The sequence below is a fragment of the Psammomys obesus genome, unplaced genomic scaffold (assembly GCF_907164565.1).
Source record: "Psammomys obesus unplaced genomic scaffold, mPsaObe1.curated_primary_1811, whole genome shotgun sequence".
Classification (NCBI taxonomy): Eukaryota; Metazoa; Chordata; class Mammalia; order Rodentia; family Muridae; genus Psammomys; species Psammomys obesus.
In genome coordinates, this window is record NW_026587215.1 from 4,046,982 (window position 1) to 4,061,702 (window position 14,721).

At 46.6% G+C, this 14,721-nt stretch overlaps 1 protein-coding gene across 1 annotated transcript in view; it reads left to right on the forward strand.

The window, feature by feature from the left end:
- The window catches only part of Mei1 (meiotic double-stranded break formation protein 1), a 54,644-nt gene that overhangs the window by 31,239 nt on the left and 8,684 nt on the right, over positions 1-14,721 (forward strand). The window contains exons 18-22 of the mRNA XM_055603124.1: positions 592-760; positions 1,047-1,194; positions 6,073-6,348; positions 10,608-10,773; positions 11,775-11,879. Coding sequence (XP_055459099.1) covers positions 592-760; positions 1,047-1,194; positions 6,073-6,348; positions 10,608-10,773; positions 11,775-11,879 — 864 coding nt within the window. The remainder of the gene's footprint in view (positions 1-591; positions 761-1,046; positions 1,195-6,072; positions 6,349-10,607; positions 10,774-11,774; positions 11,880-14,721) is intronic.

A 14,721-nucleotide genomic window follows, 5' to 3' on the forward strand; every position in this document is an offset into this window, starting at 1 on the left:
GGTGTCTTTTGCAGTTAAGTTGTGAATTGTCCCTACGGTCTTATCATTCTTGACACCCTGCATCTGTTCATACTGAGCAAAAATGTATCCCCCTATGGCTCTGGCCTCCAGACACCTTGCTTCCTGTCCCTTGCATTTTTCTCCCTTCTCTGCCTGCTTTGCGCTCATCCTCTATAATTCTCTGCCCTTGAAGCCTACCCTCTCCACCACAGGTGGCCTAAGTTACTCTCTCCACACTGGAACATTGCACTGACCATCCATCCTACAATGGTCTGTCTTATCTATCTCTTCCCTCAGGGGCTCTGGTATGTTCCACAGGCTGATCTAGAGTAGTCACTTAGTGAGTATATATCAGAGGAATGAATGAGTGAGTGAGAGAAAGAAAATAAAGAATACATGCAGTCTGTGTCTTTCCACATGTTAAGTTCAGTCTCTTCTGGTTGGCTGAAAGCTGCTAAGGGAAGAGGAACCTCCAATTCCCTCTGTGTACCCTTGGTGCCCTGTGTAGCATCTACGTGCAATGGCTCTCAGTGTCGCTATCTACCTTCCTGTGCTCTCTTTATGACCTTTCGCTGCCTGCTCCCTTCCCAGAACTCTCTGCAGTGTCTGAGTTCCTACAGCATGGACTGCCCCAGATAAGCAGCAGCACCTCAGAAAGTCTTGCCTTCCTGTCAGATCCCCAGTGTGTGGAGGTCGCCGCACGCCAGAGACAGTACTGCATCCTGCTCCTCTTCCATCTTGCTCACATCCACGAAGACAGGTCAGTGCTTGGAGCTGCCGGCCGGTGGTGAGTCCGTAGCCCAGTCCGTGTAATGAATATTTGTTTGTATGTATGCGTGTTCATCTATGCATGTGCGCTTGAGTGAGTGCATTTTATATTGTACATGCGAAAGTCTATACAACACACTGTCTGGGCGTGGTGTTATCCGGCTGTGGTCATGCTGGGGAAGGACATTGGGTTGAGGGAGGACGGGGCCAGGCAGAGTAGAAGGCTCCCTTGGCTTGGCAGCTCCGCCTTCCTCACTCAGGCTCTCCTTGGTCAACAGGTTTGTCCCCGAAGCAGACTTATTTGTGGCCGTGCAGAGCTTCTTTTTGTCTCTGCAGGACCAGGGTGAGCACCCCCCACCAACCGTCTGCAAAGCTGCCATCTATCTGCTGGCAGTGTGCCAGGACAAGGACAGCACACTGGGTGAGGTACGAACCAGGCCGCCAGGGGCTGTCCTTCTGTGCCTCTTTCTGCTAACATTTCTTGGAGAACCTGATGTATACAAGCAGACAAGGATGACAGAGAGAGGCTAAGTCCAAGTGTTAAAAAAAGAGGAGGCCAATGCTGACCTACAGTGAGCCTAGAGATCAGCTATTCTCTAGGCCCTGCAAGGTGGTGGTTGCTATTTCCATTTTATAGGTAAGAAAATGGAGACAGAAGTGAAAGATGCTAAGGCAGGCGGGGGATCACACCCATAGTGTTAGTGAGGTAGAGACAATAAAGGCTAGCCTGGGCTACAGGTGACAAGCCTCAAACAAACACCTCCCTCCCCACAAAATAAAGTGAAGGAATTTTCTCTAGGACACACAGGTTCTGTCCTTGGTGCCACCTGTAGTTTGTGCTGGAAGAGAGCTGTGATGACAGTTAATCAGACTGAGTGGGTCGCTGTTAGTTAGACTCATAGTGGAGAGTGGATCAGTCTGTGCTTTTGTGTGTGTGTGTGTGTGTGTGTGTGTGTGTGTGTGTGTGTGTGTAGGGGGTGGTTCTGGAGATTGAACCCAAGGCCTTCCACATCCTCCACCAACACTGAGCTGTCTTCTAGACCTTTTTTTTTTTTTTCAAACTTGGAATTCTCCTGCCCCCGTCTTCCAAGTAACTAGAATTAAGTGCTCTGGCTTAAGTAACTAGAATTAACCACACCTGGCTATTGTTTTTTTTTGTTTGTTTGTTTGTTTGTTTGTTTGATTTTGTGTGTTTTTTTTTAACTTTCTTCCCACCACTTTGGATTTTTTTTTTCTTTTTTGTTTTTTTCAAGACAGGGTTTCTCAGTGTAGCCCTGGCTGTCTCGGACTTGCTGTGTAGACCAGGTTGGCCTCAAACTCACAGAGAGATCCACCTGCTTCTGCCTCCCAAGTGCTGGGATTACAGGCATGTGCCACCACACCTAGCTGACCTTTAGCCTCTTGGGCAACTTTGAATCATTTTAAAGATTGTTGTAGTTTCATTGTACATGTTTTCTCTAACTTCTTTATAATTCCTGGAAAGCAAGTGACTCATAACTGAAGTTTTTCAGAGAAGTTTGCTTCTGTGTCTTTTTCTTTCTTTCTTTTTTGTTTTGTTTTTCAAGACAGGGTTTCTCTGTGTAGCCCTGGCTGTCCTAGACTCACTCTGTAGACAAGGCTGGCCTTGAAGTCAGAGATCCGCCTATCTCTGCTGAGATTGTAAGCATGTGCCATCAAGCACAGCTAAGCAGTTGAGCCACAAATTTCTAATGAGCTTGAACTCTTGATCCTCTTGCTCATTCCTCCAGGGTACTGAGCCAACAATAGACACACCAGGCCCGGCTCCTTCCAGCTGTTAACTAGAATACATTATCAATCATTCATTTACTCTGAAGGACAGATTGTATAGGAAACAGGTTAAATTCTATTTTGGGTGTCAGAAAAGAAACTCACATAAGTGAGCTCACACCGCTGAGCTGTATCCCCAGTCTGAATGCTTTCCCTTTAAATAGCAGGTATTTTTTGGGGTTGGAGGGGAAGGATGGGAATGAGCTTGTTATATTTTCACTCCTTCCCCATCTTTTTTTTTTTTATGTGTATGGTGTTTTTGCCTGCATGTATGTGTGCATGCAACACACATGTAGTGCCTGCAGAAGCTAGGAGAAAACTCACATGCTACAGAACTCACGTGGAGGTCAGAGGACAGCTTGCAGGAGTGTGTTCTCCTTTCGCTGTGTGGATCCTGGAGACTGCACTCGGGTTTTCAGGCCTGGGTGGGCAGGACCACAGACATGAATGTCTGAGGCAGGTGAAAGAAACGGGGGGGAAAGACACCGAACTTAGAAGTCCAGGTTCTGGAAGTGGGGAGGTGGGACAGAAAATACCTCCACTGGAGAGGTATTTTGAGGACCAGTTTTGGGATGAGACCACAAGCCATAGAGAGGAGGAGATGCTCAAAGAAGTCTGAAAATGTAGAATTGTTTCAGTAACCGCGGTTTCCAGAGGGTACAGTGCAAAGTTTGGGGAGTTGAGTAAGACGGGACAGGGAGAGCAGGAAAGATCTTGAGCCCCGGGGGAATGATTCTGGGCTTCTGTGACTGCCGGGGGGCAGAGGAGAAAATCATGATGGGAACAGTCCCAGAGACACCTCATGTAGCAAGGCTGGATTGCAGGGTCTCTTCAGATCTGCCTCTGCTAGTGTGGGAGCCGAGGAGGAAGCACATGGCACTTAAGGCTTTCATTTTTAGGCGTGAATCCATAATGTTATATAACACTTAAAAAACAAAAACAAAAAACAACAGCCTTATAGTCTTAGCTTAATTTTTACATAAATATGTTAATGTAATACACAACCACAACCTGATTTAGAGGGGAGTTAGAACAGGCTGTCATATTACAACTCTGGCTGTCCCAAGCTTGAAGTAATCCTCTTGCCTTAGCTTTCTCAGTGCAGTGCCCTCTCTATCACCACAACTCAACTTTATATTTTACTCAAGTTTATTTTGGTATTATTTCATAGTTATAAAAAAATTACAAAAACAACTCAAAGAATATTTATTACTTGAATTTATCCCTTTAAAAAAAAAATTAGCCCCGGGGTGGTGGTGCATGCCTTTAATCCCAGCACTCTGGGAGGCAGAGGCAGGTAGATCTCTGTGAGTTCGAGGCCAGCCTGGTCTACAAAGCGAGTCCGGGACAGCCAAGACTCCACAGAGAAACCCTGTCTCGAAAAAAAAAAAATTAATATTACAGAGCTGGAGAGATGGCTCAGTGGTTGAAAGCACTGGCTGTTCTTCCAGGGGGCCCAGATTCAGTTTCTAGCATCCACACAGCAGCTCACACCTGTCTGTAACTCCAGTTCCTGGAGACCCTCGCACAGACACACACGCAGGCCAAACACCAATGAATACAAAATTTAAAAATTATATATATTTTTAAAATATTAATTTTATTTTACTCTCCCCCAATCCTATTTTTCTAAACAACTTGAAAATAATTCTGAGACAGTTTTTGATAGTCTTTTTTTTTTCCTTAAATGCTTCAATATGTATTTCCCCCAAAATAACAGCCTTCTCAGTTGGCAGTGGTGGCTTACATCTGTAGTCACAGCGTTTGAGAATCTAGGACAGCAAGAATTTGGCCAAGTCAGACTGCCTAGTGAGTTCTAGACCAATCTGAGTGAGGCTCTGTCTCAAACAAAATCTAGAGATATTCTCAGGCATTAAGTAATAGTCTCATTTCACTTTTCTTTTGAGTGTGGGGGTTAAACCTACTTTAACATGCTACATAAGCAATCTACCACCGAGCTGCAACCTTAGCCACCAAATTTCCTAATAGTGTTCTTTATAGCCATTTTCCTCCAGTCTAAGGTTTAGTGCAGAAGTACATATCACATTGCTCTCTCTCTCTCTCATCTTTTTTTTTTTTCCTTAAAAAAATAGTGCATGATCTTGACTTTTTTTTTTTTTTTCTGGTGACAGCAGCTCATGTGGTTGGCCTTAACTCATTATTTAGCCAATAATGTCCTTGAACGTCTTCTGATCCTCCTGGTTCTACCTCCTGAAAGCTTGGCTCGCAGGCATTTGAACTACAGCCTGGTTTGGACACTGCCGGCATAGTGCTGAGCAAGAATCTACCAATCTAGTCCTGCCTCCACTTTTTAAAGACTTTCGTTTTATTTATGTTGTGTAGATGCCTTTGGAGGCCAGAGAAAGGTGTTAGATTCCCTGGAACTAGAGTTACAGGTGGTTGTTAGCTGCCTGACTAGGTTCTGGGAACTGAGCTCACTCAGGTCTTCTACAAGACTACCAAGTGCTCTTGACCACTGAGGCATCTGCAGTACCCACCCCTCTTTTTGAGACAAGCTTGTTGCTCTGTAACTCAGCCATGAATATATCCCTCCCTTCCTCCCTCCCTCCCTCTGTCTTCCTTCCTTCCTTCCCTCCCTCCCTCCCTCCTTTCCTCTCTCACTCTCCTCTCCCTCCCTTGTTCCCCTTTTCTCTCTTTCCCTCTATCTCCTTCTTTCTTTTCTCTTCTCTTTCTTGAGATAGTCTCTCAGTATAGCCTTGGCTATCCTGAGGCTCACTGTGTAGACCAGGCTGGCCTTGAACTCAGAGATCTGCCTGCGTATGCTGGGATTAGAAGCATATGCCATCATGTGCAACTAAGCCACAAATTTCTAATGGCTTCCCCCCCTTTTATTCCATGTAGGCCCCACCCTCTAGAATGGTGACACACTCAGGGCAGGTGTCCCATACCTCCCCACTTAAGTAGTCTTTCTGGAAATGCCCTCACAGACACTCTGGGGTATGCCATACAAACCTGGACATTTCCCAATCAAACCAGTCCTTGTATTAATCTTTATTGTCAAGATTAAGGAATCTGAACGTCGACCGTTTTCTATGGCAGAGGAGTCGGTTTTTAGGGTTTAGTAAACGATTCAACACACATCAGCTTTCTCCCTTCTGAGCCAGGGCCCTCTGCGGGTGCATCTGTCCCCAGGCGGCTGAGGGCAGGAGACATACAGAAATATTGATAATTAGGTGTCTTGGTAGGGTTGGCTCCCTCAGCCTCAGCACTACTTTTATCTTGCACCGCTCCCCTGTCCCCCTGCCCACCGTGGTGCCCTTCCCTAGTCATGGTAATCAGAAACGTCTCCAAACCTTACCAAGTATCACACAGGGAACAGAGTCACCCCTGGTTCAGAACTGGTATTACAAGGTAAGCAGTGTAGGGTTTTCCCACGGAGAGACTGGGATGAGCAGTGGGATGTCCTGGGACGCCGAGACGCCAGGACGTTTTCTGCAGTCGTTGGGGTTTCAGGTCCTCTGCAAAGTATATTTAGTTGCTTTCTCTTCCCTCTAGGCTGTGGTCAGTGCAATCAGAAAGTTCCTAGAGGGCATCTCAGACCTGCGCCTCATCTACACTCACCACCCCCTCCTGCTCAGGCTCTTCTTGATGTACCCAGGACTGATGAGTAGGTTTGGACACGGTGTCTTGGAACTTTGGTTCTCTTGGGAAGAGAGCGGCTATGAGAACCTGGATGCCGACTTGCCTCCTGGGCGTATAGTCCTTCCTGCCAACTTAACAGCTCTGTTCCAGATGCTCAGGAGCACACCTAGCACCCTACTCATTTTGCTGGTAGGTGGGCCTAGGGAGATGTAGATCAGCCGATTGAGTGTTTGCCTAGCATGCAGGAAGCCTGGAGCTTCACCCCAGTTTTCATAAACTGGGCATGATGATGCATCCCAGCACCCCAGCCCTTGGGGAGTGGAGGCAGGAGAATCAGAAGTTCAGGGGCATTCTCAACCTTATAGTGAGTTTAAGGACAGCCTGGGTTTTAAAAATGGAAGAGATTGATTGATTGACTGATTTGATTTTTAAAGATTTATTTATTTATTATTTATACAGCATTCTGCTTGTACACCAGAAGAGGGCACCATATCCCATAGATGGGATCTCATAGATGATTATGAGCTAATATGTGGCAGCTGGGAATTGAACTCAGGAACTTTAGAAGAATAGCCAGTGTTTTTTTTTTTTTAAAGATTTATTTATTATCTATACAACATTCTGCCTGCACACCAGATCTTACTATAGATGGTTATGAGCTACCATGTGGTTGCTGGGAATTGAACCCAGGACCTTTGAAAGAATAGCAAGTGCTCTTAACCTCTGAGCCATCTCTCCAGCCCCAGCCAGTGTTCTTAACCTCTGAGCCATCTCTTCATCTGAGTCCAGATTGATTGATTTTTTTTTTTTTCTTTTCTACAGGGTTTCTCTGTGTAGCCTTGGTTGTCCTGGAACTCACTCGGTAGACCAGGCTGGCCTCAAACTCACAGAGATCTATCTGTCTCTGCCTCCCTGAGTGCTGGGATTAAAGGGATGCACCACCACCGGCTTGATTGATTTTTTTTTTTCTTGTGAGTGTGAGCCCTAGTTGCTCTGTAGGTCTTCTATCTTTACTTATGGGTTCATGAGTCCTGCCTCCTGTTCTTTATATTTTAATTTCCTTCCTTTGTACAACACAACTCTTAGAAGTAATTGCCTACTTCAAACTTTTCACCTCCATCTCCTTAATTCATCAACACTTTGGGTTTAGGTCCTGATGCTCCTTAAAACTGCATCACAATGATAACAAAGATGCCTCTGTGTCTAATTACCACTGATGAGTACACTTGTTGGTACTCATCTTAAATGCCCTGTTGATATTGATGGCTTCTGCTTTCTTTTTAGTGACACAGCCTTGGTTTAAGGTATGCCATCTCTTGATTTTGATCCCCTCTCGATGCTCCTCCTCAGACTCTCATCGATTTCACCGTCCCCTGGCCAGGTCTTCAAGGATGGCATTCTTCAAAGTTCTGTACAAGGCTGTCTTCACTCAGTGTATCTCCCCTGGGGTTGGCTCACCTACCCTCGCTCTTGTGGCCTTCTTCCTGTATGCTTCACTCCCGACCACTCTAAGCTCAGTCGTATAATGCCAGCCATGAACTTAGCATGTAGGAGCTCTAACGTGGAGCTCCTTGGAATGGAGGTGTGACTCAGTGGGAGACTGTGTGCTTGGAAGGCATGAAGTGCTGAGTTCATAAATAAGTAAACATAGAAATCTATAAATAATTGTTAAAAGAGGCAGCTTATTATCTCTTCCTTCAGTTCCTTTCATAGTCTGAGCCTTTTTGGGTACAGGCTGCCACCTAACTTTCCACCAGAACAGGTGGAAAACTGCCCTGGACCACCAGTTTAAAAAAAAAAAAGTACTTAGAAGAAGGGGGCTAGAAAGATGGCTCAGTGGTAAGAGCACTGGAGGAATAGCCTGAAGTCCTGAGTTCAATTCCCAGCAACCACATGGTGGCTTACAACTGTCTATAATGGAATCTGCCCTCTTCTAGAATGCAGGTGTACATGCAAATAGAGCACTTGTAAACATAAATAAATCTTAAAAAAAAAAAAAAAAAGTACTTACAAGAAGCAGGCCAAAGAGAAAGTGAACCTTAGAAGACCAAATCCTTAGATTCCATGTTCTCGGGAAGTGATGGGGTGCCCCATTGTAGCCCACTAGCTCAGGCCTGGCTCCTTGGAGATGGTTGCATCAGGATAGGAATCTTTTTTCCTTTGTCTAGAGCTCAGTAGGAAGGATCTACCTTCAATGTTGGATGCTGTTTAGAGATGGAAAATGGAGTTTTCTGTGTTTCAGGTAAAATGGAGAGCAGGAAGGCTGTGGTAAATAGGAATATTAAATGTATGCTGTATACAGGGGATCCTTTCTCATCATTGCCTCTGAGTCTGAGTTAGATAATGTTCATGTCAGGGATGCTAACAGAATTTCCCCAGGTAATAAAGATCATGGCCAAGACTGGAGACCACAGTTACCGAGCTTGACTAAATTAGGTTCCAGAAACATCAGCAGTGAAAAGAACAGCCAGAACAACTTTGCTTTCTGTTCACACATATAATTTCCACCATTTCTTCTTAGATTATCGCCACAGGAGGGAAAAAGAGTCTAAAAATATGTGCTGGGACCCATTTCTGGTTTTGACATGGGTAATTAACAGCTGAAAACAAAGCTGTTAATTGGCACTCTTATCAATGGGTGGCCTTTCACGTACGTTGTTTAGCTGTGAAAAACAAGGATATTATAGATGCTCTGTTCTGAGTCTGGACAGCTTTGAGCAGTTGAAAATGCAGTGGGTCGTGGGTCCAGCCAACTCCTTTTCGCACCAACAGGCAGCAGTGGGGTCTGCAAAGAACACGTAGCCCCTTTCCTTTAGGCCGTGCGGCATTTCCTGTGACCAGCAAAAATAAAAATAAAAAAGTGTAACCCTTTAAAATCCACAACTTCTGAGGGAGCCCATTTTGTGGCTGTGGGGCAGAGATGGGCCAGCGAAGGACAGCCGAGAAATTGGGTTGAACTTTACTCTCTTGACCCCGAGTAAATCATTCCTACCTTAGATTTCAGCCTCACACTCTTTAAAGTAGGGGAGTTGGATCAAATGAGACACATATTATCAGTTACACGTTGTTGTTTTTGAGCCTGAGCGGGCCTGGAGCAGAGCTCAGTCTGTAGCCCAGGCTGTCCTTGAACATTAGTCCTACCTGTCTCGGTCTTCTGAGTTCTACAGTTCTAGCTTGTGCTGGATAGAGAGCATCTATCTTTGACATGATCTAGACTTTCTAGATTCCCTAGATTTCACTAGCTCTCTCCAGTTTGTGACTTTGTCTGCCTAGATTTTTTTTTTTTTGAGTCTCTGTGAGGTTGCAGAGGTAAAGTTACCTCTCCCCTCCCCCTCATCAACACACACACTACTACTATTCTCTTTAAGGCACCTTATTCTGTAGCTTAGGCTAGGCTGGAAAATTAATACATAGCCCAGGCTGGCCTCACATGCATGGAAGTCCTCTCCCTCACCCTCCTGGTTGTCTACTGTCTTCTTGATAGACAACTAATCCACCTGTCCTACTTTCCCGATTGACACGTCCTAACTGGAAGAGTTATGAGGAAGACATGTTTGGCTATGATACAAAAACAGCGCTGTGACGATGTTACTAGGTTCTAATTGAGCAGTTACTGCTGATTTTGTCATTGATTGTCCAGAGCCCAAGCCTATGCTCATGTTTCCTCTTTGTGTCCTGCCTGCCCAGTGATTAGCACATCAGGACTGTTTGGCTCAAGTGCCCTGCGGTCACGTTTCTCTGCATTGGGAGCTGTTCCCTCTGGATAGGCGGCCTCTGTGTGACCTTGGATTCATAGCACCCTGTCCTAACTGGCTTGACACGTTTGCTTGTCCGAAGTCATCAGCTGATTCCAGCTGGTAGGCCCCAGGAGCTATCAGAGACAGCTACTGCTGTCCCTTCTGCCTGTTTGGCCTTCAACACACACACTTGTTAAAATAACTCAGAAGGCACGAACAAAATAAAATGTCCCTTTCCATTTCCTGAACCCAAGACCTTCACAGCTTGGGGCAGGGATGGGCAGATGCCATGGCAGAGAAGGGGCCTGACCTGGTCCTTGCTCTTTGTCCTAAGGCCTGAATCTATCCCAGCCTATTCTTTCCCTGACCCATGGCATCTCTGTCCTCTCTACTGTCTCCTGGTTCACAGGGTTCCTGCTCCTAAAACAACCTCTTCTTAACCCTAATACTTTAAGTTACAAGAGAGGTATCCTAAGACCAGAGACCTACGTTCACATCATTGGTGTCATTTACTGTCCCCGAGCCTCTGTTTGCTTCTTGACGATGGGACTCTTCTCCAGGGTTTGTAAGGACTCTCTGCATCTGGCAGAGCCTGTGGTACAAAATAAGGTGCTGAGCTTTTGCGAAACCATCATCTTCAGCTCTTTTCCTCCATTGTCTGTCTGTCCTTGGCTGTGTGCTTTCTGAACTCCGGCTTCCTTTTCTTCTCAGGACCTTGTCTATTCCAGTCCTGAGGGCATAGCCCGCAAGGTGCTGATTGCCCTGAGGACCTTCATGCGGGAGAATGAAGATGTTGAAGTGGGCGGCCTCATCCGAGGCCACTTCCTGCTCATCCTGCAGCACCTGCTGATGGAGTACAGAGCTGCCACCTCAGGAGGTCAGTTTTCCTTGGACCCGGTTTGCCGTGGAGAGGAGACCATTCTGTTTTGGTGAATCATGCTTTAAGAAAGAAAATCGGGTTTTGCAACAGAAGAAAAATCTGGCCAGCCCCTACACCGCACACACAGCGTGTGCTCACAGCTGTTTGTCACAAAAATGGCAGTTCCCAGAAGGAAAAAGAAAGTCGAAATCTGGGGGAGGCTGGCGAGCCAGCAGGGCTGTGGGAGTAGGGTGGGTCTGTGATGGGTTGAATCCCCAGTGAGATCCAGGAGGGTGTGCTAGCAGGCCCAGAAGCTGGCTTTTCAGTGTGAAGAAACTTAAATTTTCGGTTAATTTGCCTTTAGCTATTTTTAGAGAGGCTGATTTTTTTTTTTTTTAAGGAAGGTCTCATATAGACTGGACTGGCCACAGATTTATAGAGGTCTGCCAGCCTCTGCCTCCCGAGTGCTGGGATTAAAGGTGTGTGCACCACTACAGTCAGCGAGCTTTATTTTCTTTCTTTTTAAATTGTACTTTATGTATATGGGTATAGCGTCTGAATGTACATCTGCACACCAAAAGAGGGTGTCAGGTTCCATGAGACGTCAGATCCTGCAGTAGTTGTGAGCCATCCTGTGGTTGCTGGGAATTGAACTCAGGACCCCTGCAAGAGCAACCAGTGCTCCTAACCACGGAGCCAACTCTTCAGACCTGAGCTTTGTTTTCTTAACTGCAAAAATAGGAATAGAAGTCCCTATTTCACATGTCTTTTGGACTTCGGTGAACTAATGGATTCCTGATAGCTACCCAGACTTGGCATTGGGTGTATGAGCTGCTACCGTCACCCATGAGAAGGAAGAAGCCAGGGGGCAGTGGTGAATTCCAGCGGGCTACCAGATCCTATTTCCTTTGAGAATAGAGTTGGGAGCCCTCACGCAAGGCTGTTTGTGGCAGGGAGACAGCTGACGTCTGGGTGGGCTGAGCTTGGCTCTCTGAGCAGCCCATTCCTGTTCTTCACAGCCTCGGGGAACCTGCCCCTGCTGCTGAGCCTCCTGTCCTTGGTGCAGATGAGGAATGAGTCAGAGCAAGAACTGGACAGCATGGCCATGAAGCTGCTTCATCAAGGTGCCTTGGCTGCTTGAGACACTGCCCACTGTGGGCCTGGGGCTGACTGCACTGGGGCCCGCTCAGCAGTGACGGGTGTTCCCTCCTTCAGAAGAAGAGATAACCTGTTCACGGGGATGTCTTTTGGCCTCCTCTGCTCATTGTAAAGCAATATTTGAGAGACCCCACCCCCTAAACAAACCAACAAAACCCCAAAACAGCAAACCAGCACAAGCTCTAGTGAAATCAGAAGGGCTATTACATGTTAGCTATCAGCTACAAGGTGCCTGTGTTATGCTCATAGCTAAGAATGGAACATCTCTCATGTAGGGTTGAGAAACAGGCATGTGTTTTGGCAGCTGTGTAGTGTTTGACACAACAGTAGCCTTCTGGGTACAGTCTGTGTAAGGTCAGGCTGTCTTCCTTATCTTATGGCTGACTCAGATCATCCAGTTCACAGTTCTCTGGGCATCCTTCTTTTAACACGATTTTATTTATTATAATTAGTGTGTGTGTGTGTGTGTGTGTGTGTGTGTGTGTGTGTGTGATGGGTGTGTGTGCCTGTGCTGTGACATGCACGTGGAGGTCAGAGGAAGATGTTCCAGAGTTGGTTGCATTCTCCTACTGTAGGATGTGGGGGCTGAACTCAGATCAGCAGCAGCAAGTGCTCTTACCCAGGGAGCTTAGTCCGTGGCCTTCTACACCTCTCCCTTACCTATGACCCAGCCCTGACTGGGACCTTTCACTGCTTGTGACTGTAGTCACTGCTTCACAGGCAGCATGAACAGGAACACTGGGGGAAAAGTTCAGATGAGTTGAAGAAATACCAGATCGTCTTCAGGGACTGCGGATTTAGGTCTTCTTCTGGCTGCAGGACAGGACGGGTGGAATTCCCCGTCCAGAGCACAGGCTTCCTCAGAGGGCTCAGAAAGATCGTTGATAATAGCTCCAGACCCAGTGTCTGTATGTTGCTTGATCATTGCTGTCAGGCCAAGGCTGGCACAGTGCTGGAGGGGGCTCTGTGCTTGATAAGACCAGCCTTCAGGAGGGTCTCTGAAGCTGTGTGGGGTGACTCAGACCTGTGACTCCAGAACTTCAGAGGGAGGAGGATCCGGAGTTCAAGGTCAGCCTTGGTTATATAGTGAATCCGGACCATCCTAGATAGCATTAAATCAACAGCACTGTGTCAGCGTATGCATGCTGATTCCAGAACGAGAGGGAAATGTCCTCTAGGGTGCCACTCTTCGGTGTCATGGCTGCTCTGTTTGGAAGTACAAATGAGCCGTCCAATCTGCGAATAAGGGTTACAGAGATAATCTGTCAACTGAAATTTTCTATTATTGTGGAGACAAGATCTTGGTAGATAACACACGGTGGCTCCAAATTTGGAATTGCTTTTGCCTCAGCCTCTTGAACACTGGTTATTACAGATGTATGCTACCATGCCTGGCCTGAGCCAAATCTTTCTGAACCAATGTTCTACTGCATCCTCTCTCTTATCCTCTTCTCTTGCCAAGTCAGAGGCTAACATGGAGGAGTCCATTGTCATGTCCTTTCACATCATAATTCCTTCCTTCCTTCCTTAAGTGGGCAGGCTCCTGCTAGGCAGCCTCAGTTGTGTGTCTTATCCATGCCAGGAGCCACAGAATGGAGACTTATTTACTGCTATCCGGTGTTTGTATGGTTTCCATGTGCCCACGGGACGCTACAGCGTGTGTGTGGAGGTCAGAGGCTAACTCTGTGGAGTCAGTTCCCTCCTTCCATCTTCTTGTGGGTTCTAGGGAGTGAACTCAAGTTTTCAGTCCTTGTGGCCAGTGCTCTTACACACAGAGCCATCTCAGCAGCGCTTTCCTCGTTTTAAAATAGTCACGTGTCCCACCACAGCTCCTTACGTTCTAGCCCCATGTGTGTTCCCAGGGCTTGCAGTGTATCGTCTAGTGTCTCCCGTACAGGGGCCATCCCTGTACTTACATCCATGGCAGTCATATTCATCAAGGTGGCGTGTCACCCCACATGGAGAAAGACAGCTACCCTGGATTTTCTCCGTGGGTGCTCCACCCTAACATGCTTAGTTGCATATCTTAACAACTTTAGCAGAGGCCATGCAGTTGCTCCACCCTGAATCTTTGGTTCTGTCGTGTTTGTAATGCTGCATCCCGTCTGGGAGAATGTAAGGAAACGTCTATATTCTGCTCTGATAGGAAACTATCTGACCACAAAAAGGATTCCATCCCCGTTCAGCCAGTGAATTTACTGGAATTAAGAACAAGGGTGACTCAGAGGTAGCAGCATGGTTGAACAGTGCGAACCAGGTTTGGTGGCACACGCTTTTAATCCCAGCGCTTAGGAGGCAGGGTCGGGAGGATCTCTGTGAGTTCGAGACCAGCCTGGTCTACATCATGAGTTCCAGGACAGCTGTGGCTATGTAGAGAGATCCTGTCTAGAAGAAGGAGGAAGAGGAAGGGAAACAGGAGGAAGAGGAGAAAGACGAGGAAGAGCAGAGCTATCCCAGCATAGGCAGCTCATGAAAGGCTACAACACTGGAGTCTCCAGTCTAAATTTTGGTGGCTGATTTGGAGTTGCTTTAGTCAGAAAGCAGCGATGTAGGAAAGAGAACATCCCAGATGTTATGGTTTCTGCCTGTAATCTAGAGGTGAGGCAGGAAGGCTATAAATTCAAGGTCAACTGGGACTATATAGCAAGGCTTTTTTAGAAAAGAAAGTAAGCCTGGCATGGAGGTGTGTACCTGTTCTCCAGCACTTGGAAGGCAGAAGCAGGAGGGTCAAAGGTGTTAATACTGTCATCAGTGACACAGTGAATTCAAGACTAGTCCAGGATACATGAGACCTTGTCTTGAGAACCA